Source organism: Dipteris shenzhenensis, chromosome 14, assembly GCF_047967505.1.
Source record: "Dipteris shenzhenensis isolate YYH24624 ecotype China chromosome 14, Dip_SZ_1.0, whole genome shotgun sequence".
NCBI lineage: Eukaryota > Viridiplantae > Streptophyta > Polypodiopsida > Gleicheniales > Dipteridaceae > Dipteris > Dipteris shenzhenensis.
The window spans coordinates 49,054,862-49,070,533 of record NC_141609.1 but is presented as its reverse complement, the minus strand read 5'-3'; the positions used below and the strand labels follow the sequence as shown (position 1 = coordinate 49,070,533).

The window sequence follows — 15,672 nt, the reverse complement described above, 5'->3', positions numbered from 1 at the left end:
CAAAGGCCCAAAAATGCTGGATTCACTATGTTTTCATACAATCTTAAAGAATAGCTTTCCTTGTGTGAATTTTCTTTGGAATTTTATCTTACAAACAATGCTTGATTCCTGTTATACATGTTACGATTTTTGAAAAGATCAAAGAAACATTAGGAGCAATAGTGGAGGAGAGAAACAAGGAAGAGTGAATGGCTAAAAAAGAATGATGCTAAGCACTAAGAAAAGCTAGCCAATGAGAACAACAATTAAAACAAGCAGATGTGGCATACAGCCAATCAGATCACCACAAAATCAAGACGCCAAATAATTACACAGGAAAAACATTTTTCATTTTCAAGATTGAAACACGTTACTAAGACCTACCCTTAAGAGCGCAGGCAAAAAAAAGATGACATAATGATGTATATGTGGATATCATGAATCTGAAAACCTATAGGGCGTACACCATAAGAGAGACCTGCTGTGTCTGTTCAATAGTCATAGCAGGTCAACTCTAAGGTTGCCTGTACAGAGAGCTTACATACGGGAGCACCGACTGCACTATTAAGAGCTCCAAAACAAAGAGTATTCATGACCCGAACTCCAAAACGACTAGTCTTCATGACTTGTTAATGTCAACGTAACCCAAAACCCGAGTACAGCTAGCAGAACTGTATCTCCACAACCCCAGGCCCCACAGAGCCCAACCAAAATGATAATGCTAATTTCCAATCATGAATTGGTCGCAATTACTAAAGCCTTTTTATATTAGTTAAGATATTTAATAATAGCATCTGCATCTAAAAGCTTCGAACATATTAAATACTGACTCTTCATACAATGGTGCGTTTAGAGCGACGGCATTTAACATCCCGATTCTATTCAGCCGTTGAACGTTCGTGCATCAGCAGATCTCTAAAAATATTTCTAGGCTTATGAAGAGGTAAAACACATCTAATAGCTTCCTACTCCTTATATTCTACGTCACACAATGTCACGAGTCATCAGAACAATAATTCTAATTTTTATAACCACGTTTAGGCAAAGGATAACCCAAGATCACCGATACCCCTGTTTTCACATGCTCGAAAATTTGTCCCGAGACACATGCAGGCGCCCTTCATTTAAATACAAGTGCGCTGCGCCTTCCTGCTACAATGAATCTGTCTACCAAAAGTGCTTATTGAACACAAAGAAGCAAACAGCAGTATATATTTTATCTATCAAAATATAATTGAGCAGGTATAACACGTAGTCCTTCACATAATTCATATTTCAAACGTGCCTTTACGTGAATGCTGTTGTTATCAATGCTCAATAGGCTCTACTGTTGTTTTAAACAGCAAAACAGACACCTTCTCCAAAGAAAAATAAACGAACCCTCCCAATGAATGTGTTACATATGACCCGAAACTTGTACCAACTATGCAGTGCCATGCGGGCCCATACACTGTGTCAAATTCCTGCACAATTAGATGGAAAATCTTAGAACCATTTTTGTAAAACAGGCTTTAAACAAAGATGCCATCACAAATTCCAAATATAATCCAACAAAATCAGAAACGCCAGCATATCATGAACCATGGCATTTGGCCTTCAATATCGAGGATCTCTCTCTCTCTCTCTCTCTCTCTCTCTCTCATACAGTACAGAGGGGGTGGGTGAAGGCATTCAATATGTAGGAGTGATATCCTAGGTCTAGGAGCTGAAATTTTTAAATGGAGGGACCAAGCATTGACTAAAGAGTCACAAAATTTTTTGTTTCTTAGTAACTGGCAATGGACATTGAAAATTCTCGATACACAAGGGTAGTAGTTTTAAAAAGCAAGGACAGTGGGGGCATGCAATTCGACAGCCAAGCTTTTTCAGACTACCCTGGAGGCCAGTGGGTCATCACAAAGCAGGTTACAGGCCAAAGCACTGGAGGCTTGATTGCTCAGTTATAAAGCGAGCTCAATAAAAAAGAAAATTCTATTTTTGCTGCTAAAGAAATCCAGAGAGAGCATTTGAATATATCATCTAGATAGAAGCTGTTGGATAAATTACAATGGCCTGAAGAAATCCATCGCAACATGGCTGCACAAGTCTCAAGCACTCATTGCTGTCTTGTCTGTATAAGGCGGATATTCCAAAAATTGCAAATATTCACCGAGTGTCCTCTGATATCTTAGCTGATTTGTCCTGCCCTTTGCAGATGACACTGTATTATCAACGTACTATCATAGAGCAAGCATGTCTGAAGGTCATGAGTGGCATATTGCAGATCAGCAACCATGTTTACTCTAATGTTTCCGTTAAGGGTTTTCTTTTCCTCGACAGGGGAAGTCATGTGAGTTGCAAGCTAGGCAAAATGCTTCTCATACCGTCCCCGAAACTTCCTTACATCATTTGGAATTTTGACACAACCAAAGTGCAATTTGGAGAGCACTTGACCCCCTCCTCTCTCCTTCCCAAGGGTCCTTCCTTGCCCCATCCTGCCTACTTTACACCTCACCCCACCAAGCCATCCCTCTACTCACCTCTCCTGCTCACATCCACCTCCTCTCTGCTGCTTTCCTCCATCCCATCCACTCTACCTCACTACTCTCTGCTACCCCTTGCAGGTCTGCTGCTTCTCCACCTTGGCCCCCATTGAGCTCTCGATCCCCATCATCAAGCTCCACTCAGCACGCTGCCCCTTCAGCCTCCCTTTACCTTGCTGCACTATCCTCAGTCCGCAGCTTTCCAAATCATAACCCGCACAATTTCACATGGTTCTGAAGCCCCATGTTTGGGAATTCGCTTCTCATAGAGCATGGAGTTCCAAACGTCAAAGTGGTGGTTAGTGGTCACTGTCTCTCTCCCCTCTGAGATGCTACTCTGTAGACCCTTTCTAGTACAGGGCTGAGCCAAAAGGTGGTGGCAGCAATAATGAAGGATAGTACCTCTGGAGTCTGATGCAGAGGCTTTGGGCACCAAGCCAAGCTTGAAAGCTCTCCCTATTATCCAGTTTGTCCCTCGACGTGCAAGGAAGGGACAGTGTCATGCACCCTAATTGGTAGAGGGCTTCTAGTGTTTGAAAATGAATGCCTAAGCATAAAGCAAGTTGTTCTAGATTTGTACAGGTACCGAGTTATTCAAAAGGTGGGCCGTGGACAAGAGTTAGTATTAAGGCTACTAAATAGTGACCTTTGAAATCCAAAATATGTAGGCAGTTATATCTAGGGTATGAGGCCTTGCTTCTACCTACTAGCCTTGTCACTACATTTTTTTGGTATATTCTATCCTCATATGTGCTTTGGATTTGACTTATCTACTGGAACACACAATTTTGGCCCTATATTCTAAGCATTTCCTGTTTATTATGCTTTGAGAACATTTTGGTATCAGAACCGTTTTCTTCAGTTTTAGTGGGAGTTTGTTGTTGACATTCAGAGCATCAGTAGCTCTCCTAATGGCCCCCTTGGATTTCTAAGGGCTTTCACCTAGACCTAGAACATGCCTAGGAAAGTGCTCTTCCCAAGAAGTATCACCAGATTTAGAGATTAGAGGTCACGCAGTTGGTGCAATTTTTTCACCCTGAGACAAGGCTAAGTTACAGAAAAATGCAGTTGGTGCATTTTTCAGCCTGAATCAAGGCTAAATTTGGAGCATCTGCAACTCTCCTAGGAGAGTGCTCTTGCCAAGAAGTATCACCGGATTTAGAGATTAGAGGTCACAGCAGCAGTTGGTGCATTTTGCAGCCAGAATCAAGGCTAAGTTACAGAATTAAGGTTTCCAATTGGTGCTTTTCACCTGATGCTACTCACCTAAGCCCTGGCACTAGGGAACATGATGGATGAAGTGGGACCATGATTGGATAAATCTATGCACAGATTTTCCATACCAAAATCTGGTAGAAGATTGTCAAAAATTAGTCCCAGCCTCGAAATTCAGATTGGAGCTATTTAGGACAATAATAAGGTGTGAGCTCAATACTGCACATTATTGCAGACTGTCCTCTGATGTCAGATTTGACAGGTCAGCACATTATTGTGTTACATAAGGCAGTATTTGTATTGGAGTTGTGTAGTACACAATTGTACAGGTAAGGACCACTATGAAGGAGATGCACAAGGTGCTCAAAAGGCAACAGGGAATTGGCGCCACCTAACTCAAATCTATTGGAACATCAGCCTCTCTCAATAAGTTTATCCAAAAGTTCATGGACAATTGGTAATATGGCCTTCAAGCAATAACTCAACCACTTTGAGACATTAGTTGGAGAAGTCTTATAAGCCCCTACAATGAATCTAGGTGTCTTGGGATTTTTATGAAACTTCCAAGGTGCACAGAGATAAGGACAGGTTGGATTGCAAATGAACCCAAAAGACTTACAAAAGTTTTGATGTTTCGAAATCAAATCCTTTTGACAACTAGCACACCTCTCCTAGCAGAGATTGCAAATAAAACCTTTCACAAAGTTTTGCTGACTTTACACAAGGATATCTCATCCACTCAAGAGGGAGGGATATGCCACTATCAAAGGTGCGAATAGAGAGAACTTCTCTTAGTTTTGAAGCAACTAGATTCAAAACCATCAATTTCCAATGTGATAAGAGACCTTGGAACCCTAAAGGTTCTTCCACTTGGATAGTAAAATTTGAGACTCCTTTCTCTATGGCTTTTACTAGGCACAAATCCTTAGAAGAAGAAAGTCAACTTTTTGTGCCTTTTCAGAAAAGCTCCCTTAGAAAGGCAGTAAAAGGACAAAAACATCAGCAATAACATATCCTAAAGAACTATCAATGAAACGAGCAAACTTTTTACTACTGCAACAACAAGTGCTACTAAGAATGGCTAGCTTTCCATGCATTGTAGGTTTCTACCAACTTCTGCAGAATTGAAAGCCTTTTGTCCAAACGGTTTTACGTATTTCCAAGCAAGCTTCCAAACTCCTCCAATCCAATGAGGAAGAGTACTCATAACTTAGGTGAGTTCAATATAGAACTTAAACCTATACCTAGATGAATCCAGGAACATTCCCAAACTCATCCTCTAAAAACACAACATAGTGCAGTTTCAATCTCGCGAGAGTCACTCATAGGATTGAGAACCATAAACTCCATCATGCATAGCAGGGACTAGCTACTATGACATCCCCACTGACATCATCAGCGCCCAACAGTGGGTGTAGACCATAGTATAAAAGTATGCTCTCACACATACAAATCCACACACCCACACATACTTGAGCATCCATTTATACAAAGTCTTCGTACTGAGTTTCTGTCGGCACTCCGGAGGTGAAGGGCAAACTCAGCCATGACGAAGGCTAGCACTAAAGGAGAAGGCTAATCAAAAAGTAGTCCAAATCTCTTCATTCAAGCTACAACTGCTTGTGAAGTCTAAACGATTTCATTTTAGTCTCTCCCAAACGAGCATCTAAATCTAAATCTAGCTGGTAGGGCAACGCACCATTTAAGATAGAAAGAATTATCACAATACCAACAGGCCGCAACTTGGACGAAAACTTCACAAGGCAAAATTTGCATGTCCGCTAATACGGCAGAAGCATATACCTAGATGAATCCAGGAACATTCCCAAACTCATCCTCTAAAAACACAACATAGTGCAGTTTCAATCTCACGAGAGTCACTCATAAGATTGAGAACCATAAACTCCATCATGCATAGCAGGGACTAGCTACTATGACATCCCCACTAACTTCATCAGTGCCCAATAGTGGGTGTAGACCATAGTATAAAAGTATGCTCTCGCACATACAAATCCACACACCCACACATACTTGAGCATCCATTTATACAAAGTCTTCATACTGAGTTTCTGTTGGCACTCCAATATAGAACTTAAACCTTAAATGTAGTAACCATAAGCTCTTTTCTTTAAATGGGAGTGCCTTTTAAGGCCAACAACTTGAGGCTTTAAAAACTTCTTTAAAATACCTTCAGCTGAAAGCAATGTTGAGTCTTTAAACAAAATCTTAACGAGAGATGTTTTTTGGGAATATAGAAGTTTAAAAGGAACCTTAATATTATATCTTTCAAAACTCTTAACCCAAAACCATGAGTCAGTTCAAGAACTGTAACCTTCTCTTATAGTCTCTATAGGTGAAAATTATTCTGTTTGAAGAATAAGGAGAATCACAAGAAACATGATGTTTCACATTATCTATAGCTGAGTTATCTGCCGTAGCTCAAGAATGCATTGTATGGGTGTGAGCTAGTTCAACCAATGATGATGGAGCTGAGGTTTACAACAGTTCAAGCTGTAGCCAAACTATAAATTTCTTTTTAGGCCAATAAATTGCACATGATGGGACTCTCATTCTATAGCCTGAAAGGCTCTTGGGTTTTAGTGATAAGAATTTGAGAAGTGGGAAGGTTATAATTGAGTACTAGGTTAAACGGAAAGGCCTTCCAATGGATGATAACACTTCGGTTGAGGGGTCTTTCTTGCAATAATGAAAGGCTCTTAGGTTTTAGTGATAAGGATTCAAGAAGTGGGAAGGTTACAATTGAGTACTTGGTTAAACAGAAAGGCCTTTCAGTTGATGACAACACTTCGGTTGAGGAGTGTCTTTCTTGCAACAGTGGCCCGATCTCCAGTCATAAAAGAGGGCATTCAAAGGGAAATTACCAGACAATTATTTGCCAAATCAATTTCTGATTATTGTTCCCTGCAAATAATTACAGAATCAGTTTAAAAACTTACTTAACAATGGTTTCAGAGGGTATGTGCCCAAACAGAAAGTGACAAGTTTTGGTACAACCAGTAATCAAAGCAACTATGGGCTTCCTACATGGCTCCCTAAGTAGTGCATTGAGAAGCAAGGACAGCTTAAAATGATCGACACAGACACGCAACAGTGTGCTCAGCAGTCTGTTACAGGAGCCTCCACTACCAACCAGAAAAAGGTAGGGTATCTCTAATGTCATGCATCCTAATTTGGTGGAGGTGTCCTAGAGTCTGACAATGAATGCCTAACTGTAAGATTTGGGCAAGTATCCTAGAGATTGGAGGGTTTTAAAGAGGTCACTACCATTGTAACATGCCCTGGGCTTATTAAGCTAAATTGTTGAAAGGTTGGACGCAGACATGTTTAGTATTTAAGGCCGATAGGGCACCGCACCACTTAAGATGGAAAGAATTTATCGCAATATCAGCAGGCCGCAACATGGACGAAAACTTCACAAGGTAAAATTTGCATGTCCGCTACTGCGACAGAAGCATATATCTAGATGAATCTAGGAGCCCAAACGCATCCTCTTACAATACAACACATAGTGCGGCTTCAATCTCATGATAGTGACTCATAAGATTGAAAACCAAAAACTCCATCACGCTAGCAGGGACTAGCTACTATGACATCCCCACTAACATCATCAGCACCCCACAGAATCTAAAGCTAAATTAAAAGAGAAAATGACCTATAGAAAGGAGTTGAACCCAGCATGACTTCTTTTTGTTAAATATTTAAGTGCAATGCATAGAAGGCCTATATTTTCATGGGATGCCAGCAAATGACATTCAACAGGTGGCATGCAAGATGAGAATGAGTTCTCATGGTCTAGAAATTGGAAAACAAATGATCAGATAAGACTAGAGAGTTTGCAAGTTCTGCACAGGTGCCAGTGTACAGCAGCAGCCATAAGCACATAGAATGAACCTTTAAATTTATTCATTGCAGCCTCCTATTTATAACCAGCTTAATTTTAGTTTTAAAAGAAAAATGTTATTGGTGGTGACGATCTTCAGAGCTGCTGTCAGAGACAGTACAGTCTTGCTGCTTTTACCCCTGGATCCAGGCCCAGTTGGTATGTCTTACAAGACATAAATACAGCACATACCAAGTTGATAAGACTGGAATAAATACCGCATTTCATCTCTCTCTCTCTCTCTCTCTCTCTCTCTCTCTCTCTCTCTCTCACATATCCCATAAATTTTAAAAGTCTTAGAGAGTTGAAGAGTCTTTAAATCAAGTTCCAAGTGTTTTAAGAATATCAATTTGTTTATATTTGTACATGTTCAGAGGCATCACAAATTGCCTGTTACCAACCTAGCCATCAATTTTTTAGACAAAATAAGGCAAAACTTTCTGGCAAGCGTTGCATAAATAAGGAATACATGCGTAACAAATAACGATTCTGCACCCTACGACACAGACGGACACAGGCATTCAATACATTGACAGACTGGCAATAACCAAAGACATACTTGCAAGATTAATGCTTAATAATAAAGTCAAAGCATTTCCTACCATTAAGCAGCTTCCTCGGTCCATGACGCAGTACGGGAGGTTGAAGAAAAGTTATACTCTAGTCACATTACTCGTGCTAACAGTGTGCACTAGTTAATATACCCCACAAAACGTCAGCACAAGACGTTCGGAGTGCAAATGCAAAAAATATATCGAAGTGCCCACAAGCCTGGCTTCTTGAGGACTAGCTTAACATGCCTGCTTAAGCTTAAAATACGGAATGTGCACTCTGTAAGGCCGAGAGGAAACACGAAATGCCATTGACACTTCGACTCTTATCCTCTCGATAAGAAACTTAAGATCAGCTTATCGGAAATAGAACAAGGAGCCACCACGAGGTCGTGAAACACCAAGAAAGGAGAACTAACCTTCTTCAATGTGTAAGCAATGCGCTTGCAATGGAGCTTGTCTGAGGTGTCCAAGCATTCTCTCGCACAACGGAAAGCGTGTTCTTGCATGGATGCTGCCATATCCGCTGCCTTAATCCTGACCTTCAGGGCTGCAGCTATGGCAGCTATATCCACCTCTATTACGACGGCTGGTTTCACCCCCGCATAGGGATTGGCCTGCCCGCCTGAGCATTTTTCTTCCAAGTAGCGAGCCTTATCCGCAGGAGCAGAATTACTTATGCTCAGAACTTCAGTACTTCTAAGGACAGCCTTCAGCCCCGATGATGTTCTCTGCAACTGCCCATGAGTCTGGCGTGGTTCTCCAGGAGCTTCCCTTTGCTCCGAAATCGTCTTTTGCTCTGGTGAATCTTCTCTTTCAGGTTGCCTGAAGCTTTTCGGTTCAGGCCGAGCTGCAATTTGCTCTGGTACAACGATCTTCTCCGTCAAAGATGGCTGTTGCTCTGTTGTAACGGTAGGCCGTTGCTCAAATGAAGCCATACTTGCCGCTCTCTGCTCCCTTAGCAGGGCCCTGGCTTTCTGCTCCTGCTTTACTTTCGCTTCATACTTTTCTATCCTTGCTACGAATTGGCTTCGTCTTGCGGCGTTCATCAAGCTGGCAGCCCTTGCATGTCCCGACTCCATGGAGGTCATCGGGTCAGTAAGATACAAAGCGAGGCAATGCTTCACAAAGGGGAACCTTGTGGGAAGAAACTTGGAGTTCGAGGCTGTGTCAGCGAGTAATGTGAAGCTGTGGGACGAAGAAACAGAGAACTGCTACTCCTTCCGGAACACCCATGACGAGGGGGCGAATTCGGTCGAGAGAGAGAGCAGCTGGAAGACGAAGGTACAAGCAATGCCCACAGGTTGGGTATCAACGCGTTCACGGAAGATCAGAGGTCCGACTTTCTGCGAGCGCCGAAGAATCGCTCAGCTCAAGCTACTTACTTTGAATCGTGTTGGAAGCTCACTCTCCCACTCTTTTCTTCAAATTCCTCTCAGATCTTCTGGCATGCACGCTCAGGTAGCCCTCGCAACGAGGAGCGGAGGTCAGGTGTCCCGATTGCCCCCAAGCCCCAACGGCCCTGCGACGGGGGTGGGGAGGAGGCACGACCATCTAGGCAACTGGTACAAGCAAGCAGGCATTAAATAAACGGGAGCACGTCTGGCTCGCCGCTAGCTTGTCGCCGAGCTCTCGCTCTCACTCTCAGGGGACTGTGAAGGGAGGCAGGCAGGCGGCAGGTCAATTAGAGGGAGAGGAGAAAGATGCTCGCGCGGGTCGCGATGATTCTCTTCGTGCTCCTCTCTCTCTTTCTGTGTCTCCCTCTCGTTCGCGCTCTGTCTCCCGCTCTCGCTGGCTCGCTCAGGCTCTGAATCCTGTCTTCCTCTAGAGCCTTGCGCCACCTGTGCTCCCTCCAGAGTCCCTCTCCTCGTCCTCTTGCTCAGTGCTTGACCTTGGCCTTTTCTCTACTTCGTCCTCTACCGCCTCTTGGGTCCCCCCTTTCCTGCTCCCCTTCCGTTGTGGCTGTGCGTGCTAGTTTCTGATCTACCTGTGGAAGCTTTTCCAGCTGCCCTCCTCTCCGGTTTCGCCCGCTCGCTATCTTGTGAGATACCTATGGCCTTGAGTACCGTAAATCCCCGGTCTTCTTCGTCTTCTTCAGCTTCAGAGATGCCCCTCTCTCTCCCCTCTGCTCTCACAGTATTGTATGAGATACATTCAGGAGGCTGTCCCGCAAACAAAGGTGTTTCCTCCTCCTTTCCTAGCCTGTCGTAATTCGACACACCAATTTCTGCTGCGTCTGCGGCGATCTCCTCTTTCTTTGGCTTTTCGTGGGCGAAGGGACGTCGGGATCATCCTGCTGAGTCCTGTGGTTCCGTGAACTTGTGTCAGCGTCGCACCGCAGCGTGTTACTCGCAGAAAAGCAGTAATCTTGTGCGGTTGCAGACGAATCGCGATCCAGAGGCCGTGGATTTGAGCTCGTGTGTGGTCGTGCTGTCCAGTGAATGCTTCATCAAGCACTCTGGTCTCCGTCTCGCACGACACCCAATTAGTCTAAATCGCCACTTAATGGCCCCTAAATCCGATCCACGTCATCATATATGATATCATCAAATCATAATATATCCCCATTATCTAACCACTATATTCTAGCCACTATAATCTAGCCACGTGTTATCATTCGCTCACGCGTGGCATATCCCCACGTGGCTCCACGTCATCAAAGACAGCATGAATTCTCAAATTATCAAAATCCTCATAAGCTCAACGAGTTCTAGAGTCAAATGCCCAGGGGGCCACATCATCGAAGAGAGCATGAATTTTCAAAATTATCATTACTTTTCAATTGAGTCTTGAATCATAACCAATGCTACGAAAATCAAACCTCACAATGCCAAAGATAATAATTGTGGCTAGTTGGGGTGAGGACACATTTAGTTTCATTTACCTTCTTAATGAGTTTTCAATAGCAAGGGATGTATTGATTATAAATGACTTTGTAAAGTGAGCCTATTTCATCTTTCGATTGGGCCATAACCTAGATCACAAAATCATCAACACAACCTTAGGCATAACCGTAGTCACAAATCATCATAAAGACCATTTAAAATCTAAGCCCTCTCTTCTATGGAGCTATTGTTAGGAAAGGTTTGAGTTTCCCTAAGGTCGGCTCAAGTTTTACTCCCATATGGTTATATAATTTGATGTGGCTTCTTCTCCTTTTGCAATGTGTGCCTTTACTTCTTTGTGCCCACCTTTTGATCACGTGCAAGTCTATTGGCAATCAGATTGAAAAGGGAGTGCTCATAGCACTCTATGCCCTATTATTGAAGATTGGTATGATTGCTTACGGTTGAATAAAAAGATGATATACCTTAGAGTATCTCATATGGGCAGGGATCACTCGATCTACCAAGTTTTGGGCATAGGTTAGGAGGCTCCTAACTATGAGATATAATATCAAATTCGACAAAGATATAGGAGCGAGCTAGAATCATGGCTAATATGGGAAAAACGGAGGATGTGAGCTTGAGAATTCTTTGCTGCAGGAGTCTGATTGCCCTCTTTCTATCGCCATCATTAATGTCAAATTGTCAATTTTTTTGAATGATTGGTTAGGGAAATACTTCTACTAAACTTCAAGCGACTACCTTTCACAAAATGTAAGAATATGCTCCTAGGATGGCTTTAAGGTATATCTTAACACAGCATATCACACTTAAAGGCTCAATGGAAAGCCACAAATAATATCATAACTTAAGATATGTCAATTGTAACAACCTCAAGATGTTTATGACCATTATGACTCATTGGAAAGCCACCCTTCGTGAATTAAAACGCCTAAGATATTGAAAATCTTTGAAAAGGGCAACTATGGAGATAAAAATTCAACCAACATAGAATTACATGCGGTTCGGTTTTTGCCACACTCCTCATAACTTGAATTACCTGGAGCCTCCTTAGGGTGATTTATAAGATAGGTAAGAACCTCATCCCCAACAAGTCCAATGATAGGTAAGATAGGGTGATTAATAAGATAAGTAAGGGCCTCATCCCCAACAAGTCCAATGATGTTCAGCCCCAAGGAACATAGGTCAGACATTTCCTCCCCAACGTGCCAACAATGTTTCAACCCCAAGGAAGAGAATGCAAGCATGAGTTTAAGAATGAATAAATAAGCAAGACCTATTCTTAGGTGTAGCTAGTAAGGCTTAATTCAACACCTTGTGTCATAGATAGGGTGAGCTACACAACATGTAACGATTCTCATGAGTTGAAACAAGAGTGCACAAATACTGCCTCCTAGTATAGTGTTGAACCAAGGACTTTTGGATGTACAAGAGAAAACATTGATTTGTTAAAGGACGTTGGGCTATTAAAAGGCAATTTTGTAGGATGATCTCCATAAATGGCAATTTAAAACACACAATTAGTTAATTATTTTAAAAATTATTTTAAAAATTACACATGGAAATTCACAAAAGAGTTTCAATCCTTTTAAGGAGGAAGTGCTAATAAAGCCAATTAGTAGAAGTCCATGGGGAATAAGGTATAAGGGTTGATTTTATATGGTTTTCTAATCTTGCTTCCTTCTTTAGATGTCTATTGCTTGGAGAAGGGATATCAAATTTACAAACATGATATCAAATCCAAAAGAATATACATGAATGGGGGTAACCCTAAAATGGGGGGAAGATTTTGCTTTGTTTAATCATTGGGTAGCCTTAATACATTCATGAATGCCACACATACATGCCTTAGTACTATTTAAGTCAGGAAATTATTTGGCTATTAGAGCAAACACAAAGAAGTTCATGAAGACTAGAGCAACTTGATAATGCCTCCACATTCAAATAAACTCCAAAACCCACCTCCTCCTTCTTGATTTGTATATGTCTAGGTGGTATTACTCTAGTCTCTTCTAATGCTATCTAGCATTGAGAGAGAGAGAGAGAGAGAGAGATGTTTCAAATTTATGGTCATCAAAGTATGTCCACTTATTTTCCATGCAATATTCTAACACGGTACTTTTGCTCTTGTTCATTAAGACTCCCAAATTCAAACTCTTTTTGGTTTTTCTTACAAAACCAGGTGTTCATGGCATCTTGTTCCATGCCGTTTTGAGCTTTTTAAAATGAGAATTTTAAACTTGGGTGTGAAGGCTTTTTTTTTTGGGGGGGGGGTGGAGACCCATAATGTAATAATATTATTTACAATAAAGATATTTTTAAATCCATCTCTTCCCGAACATGCCGACTTCCTTTTTTATTTACGCATCTTACTTGAAAGGCAAACCATGATGATGTCTCAAGTGGGCCACCTAGGGTGGACGTGAATTGGAATCCCAAGGCATACATCATTCCAAATGTGGAGAATGTATTTGTTTAGCTATGGTGAGTATCTTAAAATAGTTCTTATTGCATTGATTCATCCCATCACTATCAAGAGAACTGGCTTAGCCTTTCATGAGGTCCCTACATTCATGTATGGTTGATGAAGAGATATTGTGAGCTATGTCTGTGAACAAGAACAAAACAAAATAGGGATCTTGGAATAGGTGGACTGATGCATGATTGCTTTTCTGAAACGTAAAGAATGTGCACATCACAACTCCACCTTGATTTAATCTTTAAAAATGAAACTTTCAAATTTTGGAGTTTCCTCTTAGATGCTACCTCTTCCGAAAAGTCCATGTAGAACTAGGAATCTCCAAGCTATATCAACGACTATAAGAAAAAACAATTAGAGACATTTGAATACTAGACGTGACTAGATCTTTTTGTGCATAGCACATGGGAAAAGTTCTAAGAAGGAGAAGTTTATCTAGTCAACACAAAATTAAAATTCTTCCTTGCTTCTAGAGTGTGAACGCAAGGATTTACTGTTAACTATAGGCTTCCTATTAATATGAATAATTTCTTACCAGTATAGAACTTTAAATGAATTTTAAGCTCTCTCTCTCTCTCTCTCTCTCCTTTTTGAAATAAAAAACCTTATGCCTAGTTTTGTTGCATTTTACTCTCCCTTGGCATTTTGAGGCATGAAAATGCTTTTTTCAATCTAGTTATCTTACACTTGTATGGAGAAGGAAAAAAGTCACACTTTGTATGCTCATTATGACTTATTTGTCTAGTATTAAATTCTATATTTTACACACTTTGTGCTTTCTAAGTTCCCACTATTGTCATAACCTCTACATTTTACACGATGGGTGGTTTCCCAAATCCCACTACTATCATAACTCGATAATCTTCACGTCTTAAAAGATGGTTGGAAAAACAATAACTTTGTGGATTATCAAGTAAGATTGGAATACTTAGAAAGTGTTCAAATTGTGCATTAGGATACTTAATTTACTATATGTTAAGCATGCATGCTCTAAATGATTCATCCTCCTTTTGTGCTAAATCCAAGAAATTCAATAAAACATGCTACATTTGTATGATTTTGACTCACGTCATAAGATAAGACATTCCCAAATAGTTACATGTAAGTAGCTTTGATATTTTTTATAAGCATTGAGTGTTTGATAAGCATTGAGAAGTTCAATAATCGAGTCGCATATTGAAACCACCAAGAAAACTAAAAAAGGTGCATATTGAAACTACCAAGAAAACTCAAAAAGTTACATTACACTTTATTCCAAATGTTGGGAAAAACTCAAATTCAAAGCTTGGGAAAAAATAAAATTAGGATAGTACTTCTAAGCATCATAAATTTTAATCACGTGCACAAAAATCAAAGGTTTCTACTAAAGTTGCCCTTCATCAATTCTTACAGAATGTTCTAGATCAAAAAAACGGTGTCAATTATTTTCTAGAGTGTGTAGGTAGATATTTGCAAACATCCCATGAAGCCCAAGGATCTCTCTCTCTCTCTCTCTCTCTCTCTCTCTCTCTCTCTCTCTCTCTCTCACACACACACACACACACACACACACAATCCTCTCTTTCCTTTTGACTATACTAATTACTTCTCTTCCCTTTATAACCCCTTGTAAAACCCTTTCATACTGCCTTTCCTCCTTTCTCCCTCTCTTTAGATTTTTCCCCTCACTCTCTCTCTACTCTTTTTTCCCCTCTCTTTCTCCTAGATTCCCCTAAAACCTCTCAATTCACCCCACTCTAGCACTTTTTTTAATTTTCATAGTTTTCTCCTAATTTTTCCTATTCTCCCCTATTTTTCCCTAGTTCTCCCTTTATTTTCTCATAGTTTCCTAATTCTTCTAATTATTTCCTAATTCTATCTATTATTTCCATTTTTTCTAATTTTCTTTATTTTTTATTTTTTCCCTAAATTTTTTTCTAAAATTTTCTTAATTTTTGCCTATTTTCTCCCCTACATTCTCTCTCTCTCTCTCTCTCTCTCTCTCTCTCTCTCTCTCTCTCTCTCTCTCTCTCTCTCTCTCTCCCTCCCTCCCTCCCTCCCTCTCTCTCTCTCTGTCTCTCTGTCTCTCTCTGTCTCTGTCTCTCTCTCTCTACTTTTCTAAATTCTTCAAATTAAAAATTTATTTAATTAACCCTTTATTTTTTTAGTCCCCTTGTTTTTTACTTCTTAGTTCCCTTCT

General features: G+C 40.8%; 1 protein-coding gene across 1 annotated transcript; it reads right to left on the bottom strand.

Moving 5' to 3' along the window:
* Positions 1-1,173: 1,173 nt before the first annotated feature.
* On the bottom strand, positions 1,174-10,584 carry LOC147894755 (uncharacterized). The gene is made up of 2 exons (XM_087384921.1): positions 8,588-10,584; positions 1,174-1,442 (listed from the first exon to the last, which is right to left on the bottom strand). The coding sequence occupies exons 1-2, from the start codon at positions 9,257-9,259 to the stop codon at positions 1,287-1,289; spliced, it is 828 nt and encodes a 275-aa protein (XP_087241047.1). The 5' UTR covers positions 9,260-10,584; the 3' UTR covers positions 1,174-1,286.
* Between the last annotated feature and the right edge of the window lie 5,088 nt (positions 10,585-15,672).